Source organism: Cucurbita pepo, chromosome 5, assembly GCF_057944985.1.
Source record: "Cucurbita pepo subsp. pepo isolate OVF chromosome 5, ASM5794498v1, whole genome shotgun sequence".
Taxonomy (NCBI): Eukaryota; Viridiplantae; Streptophyta; class Magnoliopsida; order Cucurbitales; family Cucurbitaceae; genus Cucurbita; species Cucurbita pepo.
In genome coordinates, this window is record NC_141802.1 from 300,583 (window position 1) to 318,780 (window position 18,198).

At 35.3% G+C, this 18,198-nt stretch overlaps 3 protein-coding genes and 1 pseudogene across 3 annotated transcripts; 2 read left to right on the forward strand and 2 right to left on the reverse strand.

Annotated features, from left to right (window-relative positions):
- Positions 1-232: 232 nt before the first annotated feature.
- On the forward strand, positions 233-7,033 carry LOC111795038 (autophagy-related protein 9). Its single transcript, XM_023677262.2, has 10 exons — positions 233-580; positions 1,721-2,339; positions 2,744-3,064; positions 3,425-3,647; positions 3,868-4,047; positions 4,136-4,342; positions 4,653-4,730; positions 4,812-4,882; positions 5,248-5,358; positions 5,964-7,033. Exons 2-10 carry the CDS (start codon positions 1,762-1,764, stop codon positions 6,787-6,789), a joined length of 2,595 nt encoding a protein of 864 aa, XP_023533030.2. The 5' UTR covers positions 233-580; positions 1,721-1,761; the 3' UTR covers positions 6,790-7,033.
- A 741-nt stretch (positions 7,034-7,774) lies between these two features.
- LOC111795039 (RING-H2 finger protein ATL16 pseudogene) lies at positions 7,775-9,811 on the reverse strand (annotated as a pseudogene).
- A 153-nt stretch (positions 9,812-9,964) lies between these two features.
- LOC111795040 (uncharacterized) lies at positions 9,965-12,415 on the reverse strand. The gene is made up of 5 exons (XM_023677265.2): positions 11,905-12,415; positions 10,957-11,007; positions 10,712-10,845; positions 10,384-10,484; positions 9,965-10,294 (listed from the first exon to the last, which is right to left on the reverse strand). Exons 1-5 carry the CDS (start codon positions 12,268-12,270, stop codon positions 10,116-10,118), a joined length of 831 nt encoding a protein of 276 aa, XP_023533033.2. The 5' UTR covers positions 12,271-12,415; the 3' UTR covers positions 9,965-10,115.
- Positions 12,416-16,496: 4,081 nt separating this feature from the next.
- On the forward strand, positions 16,497-17,534 carry LOC111795755 (ethylene-response factor C3). Its single transcript, XM_023678321.2, has one exon. The coding sequence runs from the start codon at positions 16,682-16,684 to the stop codon at positions 17,378-17,380; it is 699 nt and encodes a 232-aa protein (XP_023534089.2). The 5' UTR covers positions 16,497-16,681; the 3' UTR covers positions 17,381-17,534.
- The last annotated feature ends 664 nt before the right edge of the window (positions 17,535-18,198 follow it).

Genomic DNA, 18,198 nt, shown 5'->3' on the forward strand with positions numbered 1-18,198 from the left:
AAAACTCATATTTCACCACTTTCATCAATAATATAATCCACTAGGGTATATAATTCTAAGGAGTAAAAGTTATTATACAGTTTGACCTTTTCTTTTAATAATTTATATTTAAAAAAATTAATATATTTTCATTGATGAAATTTGAAGCTGATGCAAAAAGAAGGGGCTAAGAGCAGTCTGCTCGATTAAGGCTGTGGAGAAGAGAAGCAAAGAGACGAGAAAGAGGGTAAGGGAATTACCCAAGTTCACGTTTCTTCACGTTTCTTCACGTTTCTTCACGTTTCTTCTGGGACTTCTCATATCATATTTGTTCCTTATTCCCAGCTTTCTAATTAAACGCACTCCAATTCTTACACCAGATTAATTCTGTAAATTTTCTTCTTTCCTTACACGTAACCCGAACCGCCCCTTTGATTTTTCTGCCCCCTCGTTTTTGATTCCGCCGATTACCTTCAATTCTTTCATTCTTCCCTGCTCTTTCCCCGATATTAATATCTTCCGATCATCTCTACTACTAATTTCGACTTGGGTTGCTCTTATATTCGGCTGCTTGGCCCCCTTCATTCATGTTTTATTGAAGGTAATCCTCATCATTGCATACCCACTTCCTTATTTTGCTTCCTCTTCAATTTTCGTGATCATCTCTTTGTGTGTCTGTATTATATGATATTCGTTTGAGCTCGAATGTTAGTCAATTGGAACCTTTGTTTAACTCTCAAACTACCTTCTTTTACAATTGTGGACGACCAATGAAAATTTTGTACCTTTTATGTTTTTTTTTTTTTCTTTCTTTTTGCTAACTGATTCTGGCTATGATTCATGTTGCAAGATCATCTGCCTTCTCTCCCCCTTCCACCCCTTCCTCAAAATGCCCTGCGTGAGTAATTCAAACAAACCAATTTATAATTGTCATATTCAGACTCTTCTAGTCTGGTTACCTTAGTTTTGTACTCCTCTGGCTTTCTTTCCTGAAGCTTATCAATTTGACTCCTCTGCAGAATAAAATTTGTTATGAATACTAGTATTATGATGAATGAAAGTCAGGCTAGAACAATGTTCTAAAAATAGTTGAACCAAGAACCACCAATGTGTTCATCCTTGTCTATGCTGCTTTACACGAGGCACTGGAGATTTGTTGACCTCTTTTTCCTAAAAGAGTCCTCTTATCATCCAAGCTTTTTCGTGGATGTCCTTGAGTCCCAATGCCATACATGACCAAACTTTCATGTGCTTGCAATTACTCATAAATCGTTTAGTAATTTTTTGTATTTGACCAACCCACCTCTTGACCCTTTTTCGTTATTTGAGTTGAACAATATGGTTACTATATATGAAACGAAGAAAATTAAAAGACTAGTTATCGTGCACTTTGGTAAGCAACATTATTTTCAGTAATCTTTAGTAGCTTTGTTCTGTGGACTTCCTTATATTTTTGTTTCGGTATATGATATGTTGATTCCAGGTCGAAACCTATTTGTTGCTTGCTCTGTAATAACACTGTACAAAATACTCTTATTCTATGCTAGCCTTCCATTTTTAACCTTGTTGAATTCAAATGGAGTCAGATTCTTGGAGGATGATATGTAATTGGTGAATGATGTACGATTAAATTGTTTGGTACTTCATCCTAAAGATCTTTCCCCTATCTTCCTCCATACATTATTATTTGGATCTTGTTGCTCAAACGTTTCTTGTTGCTATCTATTTCAACTTCTTTCAGGGAATGGACTTACTGTACCTGCCCACTGTCTATCTTAGTGAATGATGCTCAGTGGAACAAGAGGTGCAGATAATGTTGGAATTTTTGGATGGAAAGCTCGTGGCGAATCATCTTTAACGTCTTCTTTGCTTAAGGATGAGCCACAAGAGATTGAACTATCCACCTATGGAAGATTGCCAGACCCTGGTAGTGAGAGCCCTACGGGGCTTCTCGATGGGGAGCGTTTAAATGTGGAACCAATAGCTGACCTGGACCTATTCTTTGAAAGGATCTACAGCTATTACTGTGACAAAGGGCTTTGGTGCATCATAACAAAGTGGATAGTGGAGCTTATGAGTCTTGGCTTTACCATATGTTTTTCAGCATTTTTCTTGCTATTTGTTGATTGGAATGGTCTGCGTAATGCAAAGTGTGGGATGGATGCTGTGGAGTCTGGAACTAAACCGTGTGATCTTGCCAAGGAAGCTCTTCATGAGCATCCCTTAGACCATATTACACTTTCAAAAGCTATCATCCTTGGATATTTAGGCATATTTTCTGTTTATTGGATTTTTTGCTTTTTTAGGTTTTTTGCACAGCTAAAGGACATTTTAGGAATCCGTCGCTTTTATAACAACAGGTTCGTTGGACAAATCTTATCATTAGATTTCATGCTTTTAAAAATCTTTGTTAAATATTAAGTTTGATCTCTATGGTTTCAAAAAAGTTAGAAATCAGTCTCTATGGCTTGAAATGTTAGAATAAGTCCCTATATTTTGATAAAACCCTAATAAATAGTCTCTATGGTTTGATAAACCCTGATAAACAGTAACCAAAGGGACTAATTATGAGATTTTATCAAACTATAAGGACAAATTTAGCTTTTAAAATCATATGGACTAAATTCTAACTTTCTTCAAACCATAGGGTCAAATTTGCAGTTTAACCTAAAGTCTATCTTTCCCATTTTAGTTACTTTATTATGTGCTTCAGTTTATGAGTGATCATAGATTCATAATAATACCTAGTCTATATTTTTTGAAGTCTCCACATATCTGACAATGAAATCCAAACTATGCCATGGGCAACAATTCTTGAGAAGGTTGTTGAGCTGCAAAGAACTTATCAGCTCTGTGTGGCTAAGGATCTTTCTGCTCATGATGTGGTTATGCGATTAATGCGGAAAGAGAACTACCTGATTGGTATGCTTAACAAAGGTGTACTTGCTTTTCCAATCTCAAAGTGGGTCCCAGGTGCTGGCCCGGCTGTGAAATTGGACTCTTCTAGGAAGCATTATCGATTAACATTGACAAAAAGTCTAGAATGGACCTTAAATTGGTGCATACTACAGAGCATGTTTGATCGGTATGTCTGTTACTGGAAATATTTCTCTATTATTTAGTAAATGGCTACAGCTAGGTCTTAGACAGATCAAACATTAAGAACTGATACATCTTTTGTAGTAATTTCCATGCGTATGTATGATTTACTTAACAAAAAATATATGTTATCCCGTCTGTATATTCATACTCTTATATCTCTCACCTTCACCTTGATAAACGTAAGTATTGGTCTAGAGTATACTGTTGTTAAGAGCTAAAGCTTGAATTAATGTAAGCTTGCAACTTTTTTTTTACCACAGGGATGTCTTAAATCTGAAGGCTTTAAAGATTTTCTTGCTTGCTATGTAGAATTCCTACTGACTGAAGCATATTCTTGTTGCAGTAATTACTGTGTTAGAAGGGAGTTCATATCCAATCCTAGAACGTTAAAGAAAAGGCTTGCGGTAGTTGGAGTGGTGATGCTCCTGCTTTCTCCATTTCTTGTCATATTCATGTTGGTATACCTCTTCCTGAGGCACGCTGAGCAGTTCTATAACCACCCAAGTACAGCATCATCTCGAAGGTGGTCAAATTTGTCAAAGTGGATTTTTAGGGAATTTAATGAGGTACGATGAGTCTCTAGATTTTACTTGGTAAACTTTATTTCTTTTTGTCATTTGTGAAAAGTTGTGTTGAAAATATTTAGGTTGTAACTTGTGACAGATTCATTATATGACACAACAAATGGTGGGATTTAGGTTGTAACGTGTCATGTGTGACAGATAATATTTCTAGAGGGGGGAGGGAGATTTTCAGTATTCATAATTGCTGCTATATCTTTGACAGGTCGAGCATTTGTTCAAACACCGGATCAATAGCAGTGTGCTTCATGCTTCAGAGTATCTAAAGCAATTTCCCTCTCCCATTATTACAATAATTGCAAAGTTCATCTCATTTGTCTTTGGTGGCTTTGCTGCTATTCTGATCATCATTGCTTTTCTGGAGGAATCTTTACTGGAGGGCCATGTAATATACATTCCATTTACTCTTAACCTCTAAACCTATGCCTAACTGTATACTTTAATCTCTAAATATATGTTCTTTTACCATTCAGATATTCGGCCGCAACCTCCTCTGGTATGCTGCTGTTTTTGGAACTATAACTGCTATTAGTCGGGCAGCAGTTACAGATGAAATTTTAGTTCTAGATCCTGAGGGGGTGATGTCTATGGTTGTCCAGCATACGCATTATATGCCGAAGAGATGGCGTGGCAAAGAAAATTCCGAGGTTATCCGACTAGAATTTGAAACCCTTTTCCAGGTAAATTCCTAGCAGTTTATCTCATTTTCTGTATGGCCGGTGTGAGAATTAAACTGGTAACTTCGAACTTGAGACTATCCCTATCTTATTATAGAACTCAGGCGTTAGAGAGCTCCCTCTTCTCTTCCAGACCTGACTACCCCAGTTGACTTACCTGCTTGCTTAGCAAATTCTCTTAGTTCCCCGTTGCTCAAAACTGTCTCAAGTTGTAAAATGTTGACCTTTTTTTTGCTTTCATCTGTTTGAAATACAAAGGTCATTTTCTTTTCTTGTTTTTCAATATTGCATTGATGATGCTTTTCTGATGCAGTATACAGGAATGATGTTACTTGAGGAGATGGTCTCCATTTTTCTCACCCCATTCTTGCTTGTGTTCATTGTTCCAGAGGTTGGAACTTATAGAGACCTTATCTCATCTCATTTTACTGTGGCCACCTTCTTTCAGTCACCGATATTTTTATTTTTGCAGAGGGTGGATGACATCTTGCAGTTCATTGCAGACTTCACAGTTCATATTGAAGGTGTTGGTCATGTTTGCAGGTTGTTTTGTTACTTCAGTAGTATCTTGATCTTTACTCTTCCCTTACACTAAACTATTCCTGCATGAGAGAGTCAAATGAGATACAAAAGATTGGAGAAGTAAAGCCTGGGGGGAATTCATAGAGTTCCTTATCTCTTCCTAAACCCATACTACCAAAACACATAAGCAACGCAAAAGCCCCCCCCCCCCCCTATCCGTTACTAACTCGGTTAAAGGGCCTTACTCTATATATCAACCCTATTTATACAGTACATTAGACCGTTCCCTGCATGCCTTTTCTCCTACATGTTTATAATTGGGCTTCTTTTGTATACTTTTTTATTTCGGTTCAAAATGTTTTTGGCTGCTTCCTTGTCTTCTGCAGTTTCAGTGCCTTTGACTTCCAAAAACATGGAAATAGCAGTTATGGGTCACCACATAATGCACCAGGCGCAGAGAGAAGCTCACAGGGGAAAATGGAGAAATCATTCTTGAGGTACTAGCTTTTCTTGACCGTGCCTTTTCTGATTGTTTCCTTGTGCCAATTTTTGTTATCGAAAATATTTCTAGAGTTGTTCTGATTTTAAATGCATACTGGCAAAAATGTTTGCTGCATTTTCATAACGTTGTAGAGAAAGCAATCGAATATGGCCTTCACAATCTCAGCTTTAAAAAGGCCGGCTTCAATCTGCATTTGAGTTAAATTAGGATAACTCCTGATCATGCGGTGAATCTATACATAATCTATACATATATCACGTTGTTGTATCGTGATGCAACTTTTAGCAGCTTCGATAAATTTTAGTGAAAAATATGTAAATGAGAAAAGCAGAGCGGGTTTGATATTTTTTATATAAACATCTCTAGCACTTTCTTTGTTTCAACTTTTCAAATTGCTTTGATAGGAGTGACCAACGAGATAGAACATACTTTTGCTGAAGATTTCCAGGGCCCAGATACCAATTCTGTGAACTTGATTTGTATAGTGCTTTTATGTGAATCCTGAAAATGTTACATTCAAGATTCTTCTTTTAAAAGTAAATAGTGTCTTTTATTTACTGCTTCTGAACCCTCACACATCAAGTTGTGTTGTCACTGCAGTTTCTGTAGTAATTATCCTGCATGGGAACCAAATGCTCAGGGGAAACAGTTACTGTCAAACCTACAGACTTTTAGGGAGAAAATGTTGCAGCGACGGGGACATGTACATCAGCCGCATGAAATGCATCAAGGGAGTCGCAATTTGGTCGGTCATCGGGATAGGAATGGGATTTTTCCGAGGGAACTACCTCGTGCAAATTCAGCGGCTGCTAATTGGACAGATTTTCTATGGCTAGATGAACGCCAAAGAAACTTTCCATACCTACTCGATCATTATTATACAAACGCACCACAAGATATAGCCAATTACTCTAGGGACGTCCCTGAAGAACAATCTGAATTGATAGAGCAGAACTCCAGAATGTATTGGATGCCACCCTACTTCACTCAAAGAAAAGGAAGCTACGAAGATTACTGGGAGGAAGATCATCTCGAGGATCGATCAGAAACTCATCTTGGGGCCTCCACGTCCGCTCCTATCCTTCGCGAAAGCATATTTCAGCATCAAGATTTTAACAGTGCAAATCCTGGTATGAAGACTCGGTGGTGGGATCGACATATTGCGTCTGGTGAACAACCCCAAACAAGTTTCATGGATCCTCCCGAGTTCAACAGGTACACTACTACCATGAAGAATCTCAATGATAATGTCTCAGAAAGAAGCTCAGAGGAGCAACAACACATGGAATGGAGCGATTTCGGGAAGTTGTCTGGAGCTACCCACTTAGAAGATATAGAGACTGAAGAATTGGATCTTCATTTTGGAGATGTGTACAGCAGAAGTCCAGAAACTCCAAAACCTTCTGCATCTACAAGCTTTGAGTAATTTCTTTTACTTTATGTGGAAGCTATTGCTTTATATCCTGAGATAACATGTTGATTTTCTGGGTTCTTTTATATTTCTGCCTACTTATAGCAAGATCCTTAAATTCTTTTTCTGTACATAAATTCACCAAAACAAAAATATTCTTCGTAGGCTTCTGTTTGGTTTGAAGCCTCTTGGAACCATGTGATGGTGTAAGTAATGGCACATTCAAGTTATCAATGACACCCAATTCATTCTTCAATCATATCCAAGTCTTCTTTTCTATATGGAAGCACTTTTTTTTTTTTTTTTTCTTCAACTAATTTCATTGTTTATGTTAGGAATATAAATGGTGGGTCTACTTGATTTTGACTCCCTTCCCTTCAACTCAAAGCAACAATATAAGCCTTTTTAGATTCTTTTTGAAATTTGATTCTTAATGTTTATGTTTATGTTCATTCCAATCATGAAAATCATGCAACACAAATCTTATTGGTTAAGGCCATGACTCTAATGAATGAAGTTTTCATCAATCATCTAATTAGCCAAGATAATTTCAAACTCTCATTAGTGAGCTAGTTTCTAAATTCAATGTTAAGAAGATTACAAGCAATGACATCCACTGACATAATTCATTGCGACACAGGTAATCTTACATAGAGGGGTTGAAATGTGAACTGTCAGACAACTATTTATGAAGCGTGAGCGCCAAACCATGCGTTTATTTTGAAGAATGTATTAGTTGATTGATTAAAATCATAGCTTCTGCAACACATAATTTACCATACTGACTAAAGAATATGAAGATGATTGTGAAGAAGGAGCCTTCAGCTAGTTGACTTAGAGTTTGGGGCCGCTCTTCTCTGAATCCGTTCATGAAAGTATAAAACCAAGAACCCAAAAGAAAGGAGACGAGTAATCATTCTCAATGACTAGGGCTTGAAAAAGAAAGAGAGGCAAGATAATGTTTAGTGGTTTAAGCAATGATTCCCAGTAGCATGCCAAGTTTCAACAAGTTCTATTTTTCATCTCTTTTCCATAATGTGTAAAATTTCATAAAAAATTACAAATAACACCATTTGTTTTGTATGTAATATCTCATTCACCTATTAACTTTTTCACTACCTTCTGAAATCAAAAGCAAACAGAAACTAAATCTGAATGCAACCAATCAATCCTTGAATATTTACATATCTGACTCGAGTGGAAGAATCGTGTTTTTGAATCCTCGTCCGGATCGAAACGGGAAGAAAGATCTTCGATTTCTGCTGTCATTTTCTGCACTACTACTGCTACTGGACTCGTTGATTTGCCTATCTTGATGTATTATCATTTGAACGGTTAAGTAAAGCTGTTGATCAGCTGCAGAATCCATGGAAAAGGATCTTCTGATGGGTTGGATGAAGAACTGTTCATCTTTTGCTCTAACATTGATGCCCTCATCTCCCATGATTGAAACATGGTGACACTTCCGAGTTTTGGATTTTCCAACCTTGTGCTCAAGTTTTTTAGGAGAATGGTATCTGGGCTGCTGAACCAGTGCTTCTCTTGAAATGGTACTTTCTTGTTGCCCTGTTGAGGAAACAACTTCATCTTCACTACCCAATTCAATGACTACAAAATCTTCATCACTGCCCATTAGGCTGTTGGAAAGGAGCTGAGAGTTTTGAGGAGAAGAGCTTGGAGCTACAATGTGATCAATTGGAGGCTTTGTTGTGCCTGAAATGCTTGTTCTGCAAAGAGGGCAATTGGAGTTGCTTTGCAGCCAGACATCAATGCAGTCCAAGTGAAATGTGTGGCTGCATTTTGGTAGAACTCTCAACATCTCGTTCTCTTGAAACTCGCTTAGACAAACCACGCAGCCATAGAGACCACTACCTTCATCGTCTTTCTCGAATCGAAAAGTTGGGATTTGGCCAATCATCGACTGTTCGAGCCCGCGATTCCACATTGTTGGTGAGAGAGCTATGAAAGGATCTTCATGCTGTTGGGAATGAAAACTTGAAAACCGCCTCAGCAGACTAAAATGGTGCCAGTTAGAACAGCATTTGCTGATGAAAATGTAGTAACCCAATAGCAAAAAAACAGTCCCCATCACACTCAGAACTGCAACAGCTAAAATTGGAGAAGCAGAATCTGAAACACTAGAAAATGGTGAGTGATAGCTTGAAATCTGTTGCTTTGTGAGCGATTCAAAAGCTGGGGACTCAAATATATGGAGGCTTTTCTGGGTTGGTTCCATAAGCAAAAGTGGAAAACTAAGAGGTAGGATTCCTGAAAAAGAAGCAGAAGATGTAGGAAATGTTATTAGCTTGATGACCAACACCTATACAAAGAGTGATGCAAATAAATTAATATTCATAAAGCTACTTTGAGAAAGTCAGAAAGAAACAAAATGATACTGGATTAAAATAATAAGATGAAGATCCACTAGATCTTTTTTTTTTTTTTTTATATAAAGAAAATTAAAAATTTAGGAGGATGAAGTGTGGAAACTTGAGGAACATGAACATGCATATGCACATGCACATGTACTTACATCTACATGGGCATGGGTTTGAGGGGAAATGATATCTATAGATTTATCTTGTGCATTTAAAACACTTTGTTGACTTCCATACCCACTGGTTTCATTTTGAAAATTCATCCTTTTCTTTCTGTTTAAGACAGTGAGAGAGAAAGTAATAAAGAAGTGGGGTAGGGTTGCCTGTGGGTTATTTAAAATATAAAAAGAAATGGTATTGAAGTGCGAAATCACACATTGGTTGGAGAGGGAACACGGAACAGGCAATCTCTGTTAAAGGTATGCCAATGAGGACGCTGAGCCCCTAAGAGAGTGGATTGTAAGATCCCACATTAGTTGGAAAGGAGAGGAGAGGGGAACAAAACATTTCTTACAAGAATGTAAAAAGCTCTCCAGTGATACGTAACTGGCCAGGCCAAAACAAACCGTGGGTGGGTTTGGATTATTACATAAAAGACCCTTTAGTGCCCAGTTATTACAAAGGCAGTTGGACCCCAGTTTCATCATCCTGCTTCAGAACCGAAGCCTTTCAATGGGCTCCTTCTACAAATTTCTACAACGTTCAATCCTAGATTTTATGTACAACCTTTCCAGATGGTAGAGTGAACAGACAGAGAGCCTTGGCTCTGGTGAGCTCTATTGCCTCAACAGGTCTGGAAACAAGTCGGGGGATAGGATAAAGCTGATTTATAAGTCTTTGTAAGAAAATTTTCCAGTTTTGAATGTCTAAACATGTGTTTCGACTTCATATCAACAACTACATGATCTACACTCGTGTGATATTTACACCATTGTTTTGATTTGAAGCAAGGAACCATTAAACTTAAACTTCCAGTCTATCTAAACTATTATCATCATCATTCTCCGTACTTTCTCCTCCGGATATCATTTTCATGATTGTTCGTGTGGCTTTGCCAACAGCACGAGAAGTCTTCTTTGCAGCTCCAACAACAACAGGCTGCAAAGAAATAATGGGCAAACTTGCTCTCTCTTGAATCATTGCTGTATCATGCAGACAACATAATCTACGCCGTTAAACTCTGGTACTTAGTTTATAAGAACGTGTAGTATAAGTTATGAGTCAAACATACACATAGTTTGTTGGTGGGCAAGTGCACCGATCTGCCGAATTCCAGCTTCTGCTGCTTGGACGGCCTGAGCAGATTTGTTTACCCCATCAGCTATCTCCTGGCTGCTTATCAAAACAGAATCTACACGAATTACTCAGAGTGAGCTACATTGAACTTCATCCCACCTCTCCTCAATACCCTTAAAAATATTTTTACTTAGAACCAAGTATTCTAAAGATTTACCAAAAATCCAGCATGCCACAGAAGACAGTGTCCATCTCAATTCGTCAAATATAATTATAAAACCATCAGTAAGGAGATATGTGCATGGATAAGGATTTGTTCTCACCTTAGATCACTTAGTTCAAGAGTTAGATCACTGATCTCCATGCCTGAAAGTCTAATGGCGGCCATTGTACCAGGAAGTTCTTCACGAGCTGTGTCAGCTAGCTTTGAAAGTGAAATGGCAGCTCTGCGCATTGCCTACATAAAATGGGCTTTCTTGATTAATATGTGGATTTGTATAAAGAGAAAAAAAAACATGAATAAAAGCAAAAGTGTAAGAAAATGTGCTTGAAAGCTAAATGAACTTACATTAAATGTTGGCACAGCTGCAATGACAAGGCTTGTAAATGCCACAGAAGTCTACACCAATGAGCACCAATCAATGTTTATACAAATGCAAAATGACCAATTATCTCATTAAAAAGATGTGAAAGTTGGCATTCATGACATATTTCCGTCAGCAAGCACTGGTCAGCTCCTATCAAGCCCACAATTCAGAAACATCCAACATAATTAAACTCAATCATGAGGAGTTTTGACAGCAAAAATCCTCAAGTAATTTTTTCAATTCAGAAACAACCAACATAGTTTAAATGTTCATCTATAGCACCCTAGAACCATGTCAAGCTACTCGAGCTTCTATGGAAATAATACACCAATGGCACCGAAGAAAAATTTAATTTGCTCGAACACCCCGGGCTAGAAGTGATCAGCTAATGATTTTTTTTTTTTTAGTTGTGTGTGCACCTCAATTAATCTCACGAGGTCACCACCTGACCCTACTAGATTTAGTTGCCCAAGATCACGTAGAAAATTAAATCATGTAGGTGCTTACCATAGATTGAACTCGTACCGTTTAAGCTTTTTATTATTCTGATGACCCTTATTGACCTCTCATTAGACCACAACTTCATTGTTTTGTTGGATTGTTTATATTAAAAAAATATATCATCTCTATAATCCCTTTTTCTTTCCGGAGCTCAACATCTCTGATTCTCTAAAATTAGATATTGTTTTGTAAGTTATGAGCAAAAAGTTGTCAGGAGAAGCTTTGAAGAACCGGTAAGATGAGAAATTATTCTATTTCTTAGGAACCGAGGAGGAGAAAAACAGGAAAATAAAAGAACCATTGTCAAGTCTCAAAGAGTTATTTGTCATGAATCCGGCATTGCAAACAGTCAACAACAACCAAAAATTCGGAGAAACTCACACAGCACACAACAAATGCTTAAAATTCGAGGCTATGGTTAAAATTACCGTAAGGGCAATGAATGTGAATAGAAGAAAAGCCTTATCGCTCAAGCTCAATTTAGCAAGAGGCCAAAATCCAAAGCTTGGGCTACCCACTTCCACGCTCCATTGATTTTGCTCTGTATTCTCCACCGTCAGAGCCCCATTCGAATCTTCGACCCCCACAGATTGTTGTTCCAGAGCAGATTTCTCGGAATCCCGGTAGCAAAGTACAAGGAATCGGGCCGGTTTGGCTTGCAAATTAATGAGAAATGGTTCAAATTTACAGGGAGTGACAGAAACAAACGAGTTCTTCGTTGCCGAAAAGCTGAAGCCATGAAGGGGAGGCGAAACGTAAGGGCAATGGGTTTTCAGAAATGTCGCTGATCTCATTGAGGGAAGTCCAAAAGAAGGAAGAAACGAAGTAAGTTGAGCTTAATCAGCAGCCATTTTAGCTCCTCTCAGAAGTGAATTGCCCGCCTGTGTTGAAGATAAGGGGTAACTCAATCCCGATTATTTCCAGTTTGCCGTTGGATAATATTTCGTCTCTCTCAAACTAATCCCTAACGAAACGGTTTGCAAAAGCGCACACAAGGCCCATACTTTGGGCTTGAGCCTTGGGAAGCTTCTCGTAAGCCCAAATAGATCCGGCAGAAATTAACAAATGATTGGCAACTTAGAATAACGAGAAAGCAGGACAAATTAAAATGGTAACGTTGAAACATGTTGTGAAGACCAAATGAGACAACATTAAAGTTGTAAAATATTAGCAAATTTAAATGACACGTGTTTTGTTCTTCTTCCGTGGCGTCTTTCTTTGGCATTGCTCTCTCACCAAACTATTAACGTTAAAACTTGTACAACATTTTAAAAAGAAAATATCATATTTTAAATAATTAAATATTTAAAATTCGCTTCAATATGATTGAAACATATAATATTAATATTACACACTTTTAGATAAGATATTTATGAACGCCAAATCCTTAATTCCTTTTCTTTCACGTGTTTTAAAACACAAAAACATGTTGGAATAATCTAAATGTTGAACCATAATACACTTTTAAGTTTATAATTACGGACTTATTTGATTAAAACATTGCTTAAACAAAATAATAATGACTGAGGTTGGTAATATTTTAGGAATGACAGTTTCTTGAAATGTCATACTCATGAAGTGGCGAGTTGGTCCTTAATGGCTGCCCATATCCATATTAATTATAAAATCAACCAATGCCTTGTCACACCTTCAACTTCAAACATGTCCCTCTTTTTTTTTATTACATATAATATAATTCATTCAGCAAAGTCCCCCCTTGCCTAACAAAAAAGAGAAATATATGACCACAAGAACTTTAAATTAAAAAAAAAAAAAAAGTTGAAGGTGAAGTTATTTTGCTGAGGAAAATGAATAGGCCCATGAAAAATATGGGATTATTAGAAATATTATAAAAAGAGAAAAGAAAAGGATTGATAATATTAAATGAGGTATTGGAAGCTTTCTTCAAACATTGCTTGAATGTATTCAGAATCCATCACTTTCAAATCAAATTACTTTATTGGAAGTTTTTCAAAGAGATAATCATCATTTCCGTTAGATTATAACAATATAACATATATTAATTTTCCCATTCAAACCCAAGTGATAATAACAAGATAAAGTGGGTACTTTTAATATTTGAATTTAAGATTAAAAAAAAAAGCCCCAAACCGGACATTTTCAAATGTGTATAAATAGTAACCATACAGTACTTACTAGAAGAGGGGAAAAAAAGCTTTTTATTTTTCATTTTTGTAATAAAAATACTAAAACCAGCTATTCTTCTAGAAGGGCATGGACCCGAAAGGAATCAAAACTACAGCTACGTGATTAAAAAAGAAAAAAAAAACATTATTAATAAATGCATGATAAATAAAAGAAAATGACAAAAGAAAAATGGAAGGTTCAATCCATGGCCCTTTTCATCTAGAAGATATCTCATAATTAATAAAGAGGAAGATAAACTGACAAAAAAAGATTGGCAGCCAAAGAGGGTTTGTAATTGAAATTGATGGAAGCATTGTAAGGTGCAATGAACTTATGAAGTCGTCTCCACTGAATTTTAACACGAGGCCAATTTAACGATAATAAATTATTTTTAATAATTATACGAAACCAAAAAATATATATTATTATTAGTATTAGTATTATTTTACCATAGCAAGCTAGTTGCTAGCTTTATAGCTTTATGGATAGGACTCGACAAAAAAAAAAAAAAAATAAATAAATAAATAACTCGTATATACCAAATTTGGAAGCAAGAGCATCTGGTACGCAAAATCAACGTGATTTATAATTTAAATAAATAGAGTAATGAAAATGAATGATAATAATAATAATAATAATAATAATAATAATAATAATAATAATAATAATAATAATAATAAAAGTGAAAGGGAAGATGGTTCATGAACATGGACTTAAACTGGTGAATTTAAAATTGGTGGTCCCATTAAATTGGTCGATTTTGAGCAAGTTGGTGATTTGGTTGGGTGGGTTGCCACTCAAGAACCCTACTTCCATTGTTATGAAATTTTACAATTATTAAATCATTAATTTGTGGAGGGGGAAGGAGATTGTGAGATATAATAATTTATGCAAAATAATAAGAATAATAATAATAATAATAATAATAATAATAATAATAATAATAAAATAATAAAAAGGGATATAAGATGATTAATTACATTAACCACATTTCCCAATGGACCCATTACTTCCTTTTCTTTCATTTTCTTTCATTTGTTGCTTTTCCCATTATTTGTAAATTAAAACCCTTTGTGTTTGTGCTGTGTGTACAAAGGATTAAAACAAAAGATATATGGAACTAAATTAATAATAATAATAATAATAATAATAAAGGGAGTGAGAGGCAAGAAAAATGCAAACCCCCTATTTCATTCAAAGCTTGTCTGAAATATGCGACGGCTAATGCCAAAAAAATATATAAATAATTCAGTCAAATGTTGAATTCCTTTCAAAACAATTAAAATAATCACTTCTCCATTCTTTTCTACTTTAATTTCTTTAATTTCATCTTTTTTCTCTCTCTTTTAACTCCCAAAAACTTTTGTTTTTAGCATCTTAACGATATGTTTTAAAAAACCAAAATAGTTTGAAATTTATATATATATATTTTTTAATTTGGTTTATAAATTATAACATTTTTTTTAAAAAAAATTGAAATTTATCGTAGAGAAAATGACCCAAAAAAGAAAATCAATGGAGCTTTTAAATGATTATCAAATAAAGGTATTTAGATCAACCTAGAAAAATATGATTTTTAAAAAATGTGAATTTATCCGACTTTTTAATTAATTAGTTAGTTAGGTAGATAATATATTTTTAAAGACAACATGTAAATTGGATGAATTTTTGGATGGGTTTAAAACACGTGTTTGGAAAATTTAATAATATAAGTATGCCTTTTAAATCTTAATTTAAAAAAAAATATATTTTCAACCACAAAAGTTTTTTTTATAATTCAATTAATTTTAAGGATGCTTTTTTTTTTTTTATTACTTATTTATGTATTTTAAAGATTATTAAACTTGTTTGGATTAGATAATTATTTAGTTTTAAAAATTACCATATTATTATTATTATTTTTTTAATCTAATTCTTTAGATAGAAATAAAAAAACTTAAAAATTTAAATAATTATCTAACCAATATTTTCTATATTTTAATTTATTTGTTAAGATTTGTTAAATTAATAGTTAATTTATTTGAAGCATATCATTGGTGTTTTGGAATTTTACGTAAATACGTGATTATAAGATGAGACTGCCACATACAGTAATCTCATCTCTTTTCTTGATTATGGACGAGTGGGAATATCCTAAATACCTTTTAAACTTTTGTTTTTCTTTCTATTTTTTCTTTTCATTTTTATATAAATTAAATAAAGATGGTATGAAATTTTCCTTAAATCAATAAATAAATCAATAAATAAAACATTGTAAGACTAAAGAATAAAATTTGATGTGTATTAGTTGATCTCATTTTTTCAAAATTTATCAGAAATGTTTGGGTGTTTCCATATAATTGCTTAAATAATTATGGATGATTAAATTTAATTGAAATACTTAATTTAACTCATATTAATCATAACATTAAATTAAAATGAGGTTGTTAATTAAATTCCAACTGGCATTAAAAAAGGAACAAGTATTTCATTAATTAATTTATCCTCCTGTGATCTAAAGCCACTAAGCTAGGGCACTCGTGCCATGTCCAGCTGTAACTCAATAACGTAATTGCCGTGAATTCTCTAAATATCTCCATGACGTGTCTGCCACGTACACTACTACTAAATTCACGAACTATTCCGTTATAATTCAGGATTCGGTTACTTCAATATTATTTTATTGAAAGAAATTGGGGATGGGTCCCATGCGCCGCCGGGCTTGTGGCGTCTTTTGAGCACGTGCCCCGGTTGCCCTTGCTATTCTTATTTTTGTTTTGCCGAGTTGTTAAATATAAGTTTAAGCATTATATTATAGAAACTTCTTTGCTTTTCACCCCCCCCCCCCCCCCCCCCCCCCCCCCCCCCCCCGTTATAAAATATTGATAACTCTGGCCAAATTATTTTATAATATTTATTTATTTTGCGGATCGGAATTCGTCATTTTCCCGTTGTTATATATAGGCCTAAATATTCAAATTCTTTTACACACAGAAAGAAAGGAAACAGAGTCCTTTTTGTATAAAATTAAGAAGAAGAAAAATTACATTGAAGATTCAATTTCCTCTAGAAATTCAAATGGAATCCTATTACTTTTCGTTCTCCGATTCAGATTTCTCGACGGAATGTTCACTCGGATCACCGGAGGAATTGTCGTTTTCATGGAGCGATTTTTTCTCGATAAACAGTGTGCTAGAAAACTCACTCTCACTGCCGGATGAATTTCTCGGCCATCAACCATCGGAATCGGAATTGAAGATTGCGGTGAAGGAAGAAATCGAAGTGAGTTCGATTGATTTGGAGAGGGAGAAAGAGAGAAAAACGACGGAGAAGAATTACAGAGGAGTGAGGCGGCGGCCATGGGGGAAGTACGCGGCGGAGATTAGGGATTCGACAAGGCATGGAGTTAGGGTTTGGCTTGGGACTTTCGATAGTGCCGAAGCCGCGGCTTTAGCTTACGATCAAGCGGCGTATTCGATGAGAGGAGCACTGGCGGTGCTGAATTTTCCGGTGGAAATGGTGAGGGAATCGCTGCAGGAGATTAAGTATGAATTGGAAGAAGGATTGTCACCAGTGGTGGCTTTGAAGAGAAAACACTCGCTAAGAAGGAAGTCAGGGGCGGCGGCGAAAAGCCAGGGGGTGGCGGAGACGAAGAAGATGAAGAAAAAGAAGAATGTAGTGATTTTGGAAGATTTGGGAACAGAGTATTTGGAGGAACTTTTGATGCTAAGTTCATGCGAGAATAGTAGTAGTAGTAGTAGTATGAGTCCTTTCTGAGATGTTCTTTCTTCTTCTTCTTCTTCTTCTTTAGAAGTTTTCATGGCTTTTGAATTGTCTTACGCCATTAAATTTCACTTGTCAATACTGTAATTTTCTTCTTTTTTTCATACCCTTCATTCATGTAATATTAAAATCTTGGATTTTCTGGAAACCAAGTAACCAAGTAAGTAATATTTAAAACAGTATTAGTATTAATTAAGTAAGCAAAAAAGTTGATAATAAAATAAAGGTGACAACCACAAATAGATGTACTGTGTTTATGTAATGCCATTTTGGAGACACTACTGTTTATAAATACGTAATCAATATAAAATATTAATATAATATAATGTTTTGGGATTGAAGTCAACTTGCTGTTTCTCATTGTTCATCTCCACCAATAATGTTGTATTAATTGTATGTCCCACTATATCTCTCTCTCCCCTTATTTCTATTGGATGATGGAAGTCCCACATCCACTAATTTAGGGAATGATCATGAGTTTATAAGTGAGGAATACTAACTCCATTGGTACGAGGCCTTTTACGGAAACCCAAAGCAAAGCCATGAGAGCTTATGCTCAAAGTGGACAATATCATACCATTGTGGAGAGTCGTGTTCGTCTAACAATTTCAAAACATTAGCATTTTCATTTCATTCATATTTCCATATAATATTATCCTCTAGGTATATATATCATTTTTCGAGTAAATCTAGAAACTAATTAAATTTTAAATTTTAATTTTAAACGATCAATAAAAAAACCCATACCCCAAATAAGAATTAAGATTAAATTTGAGGGATAAAAATATATAATTTATAGAAACTAAAATTAC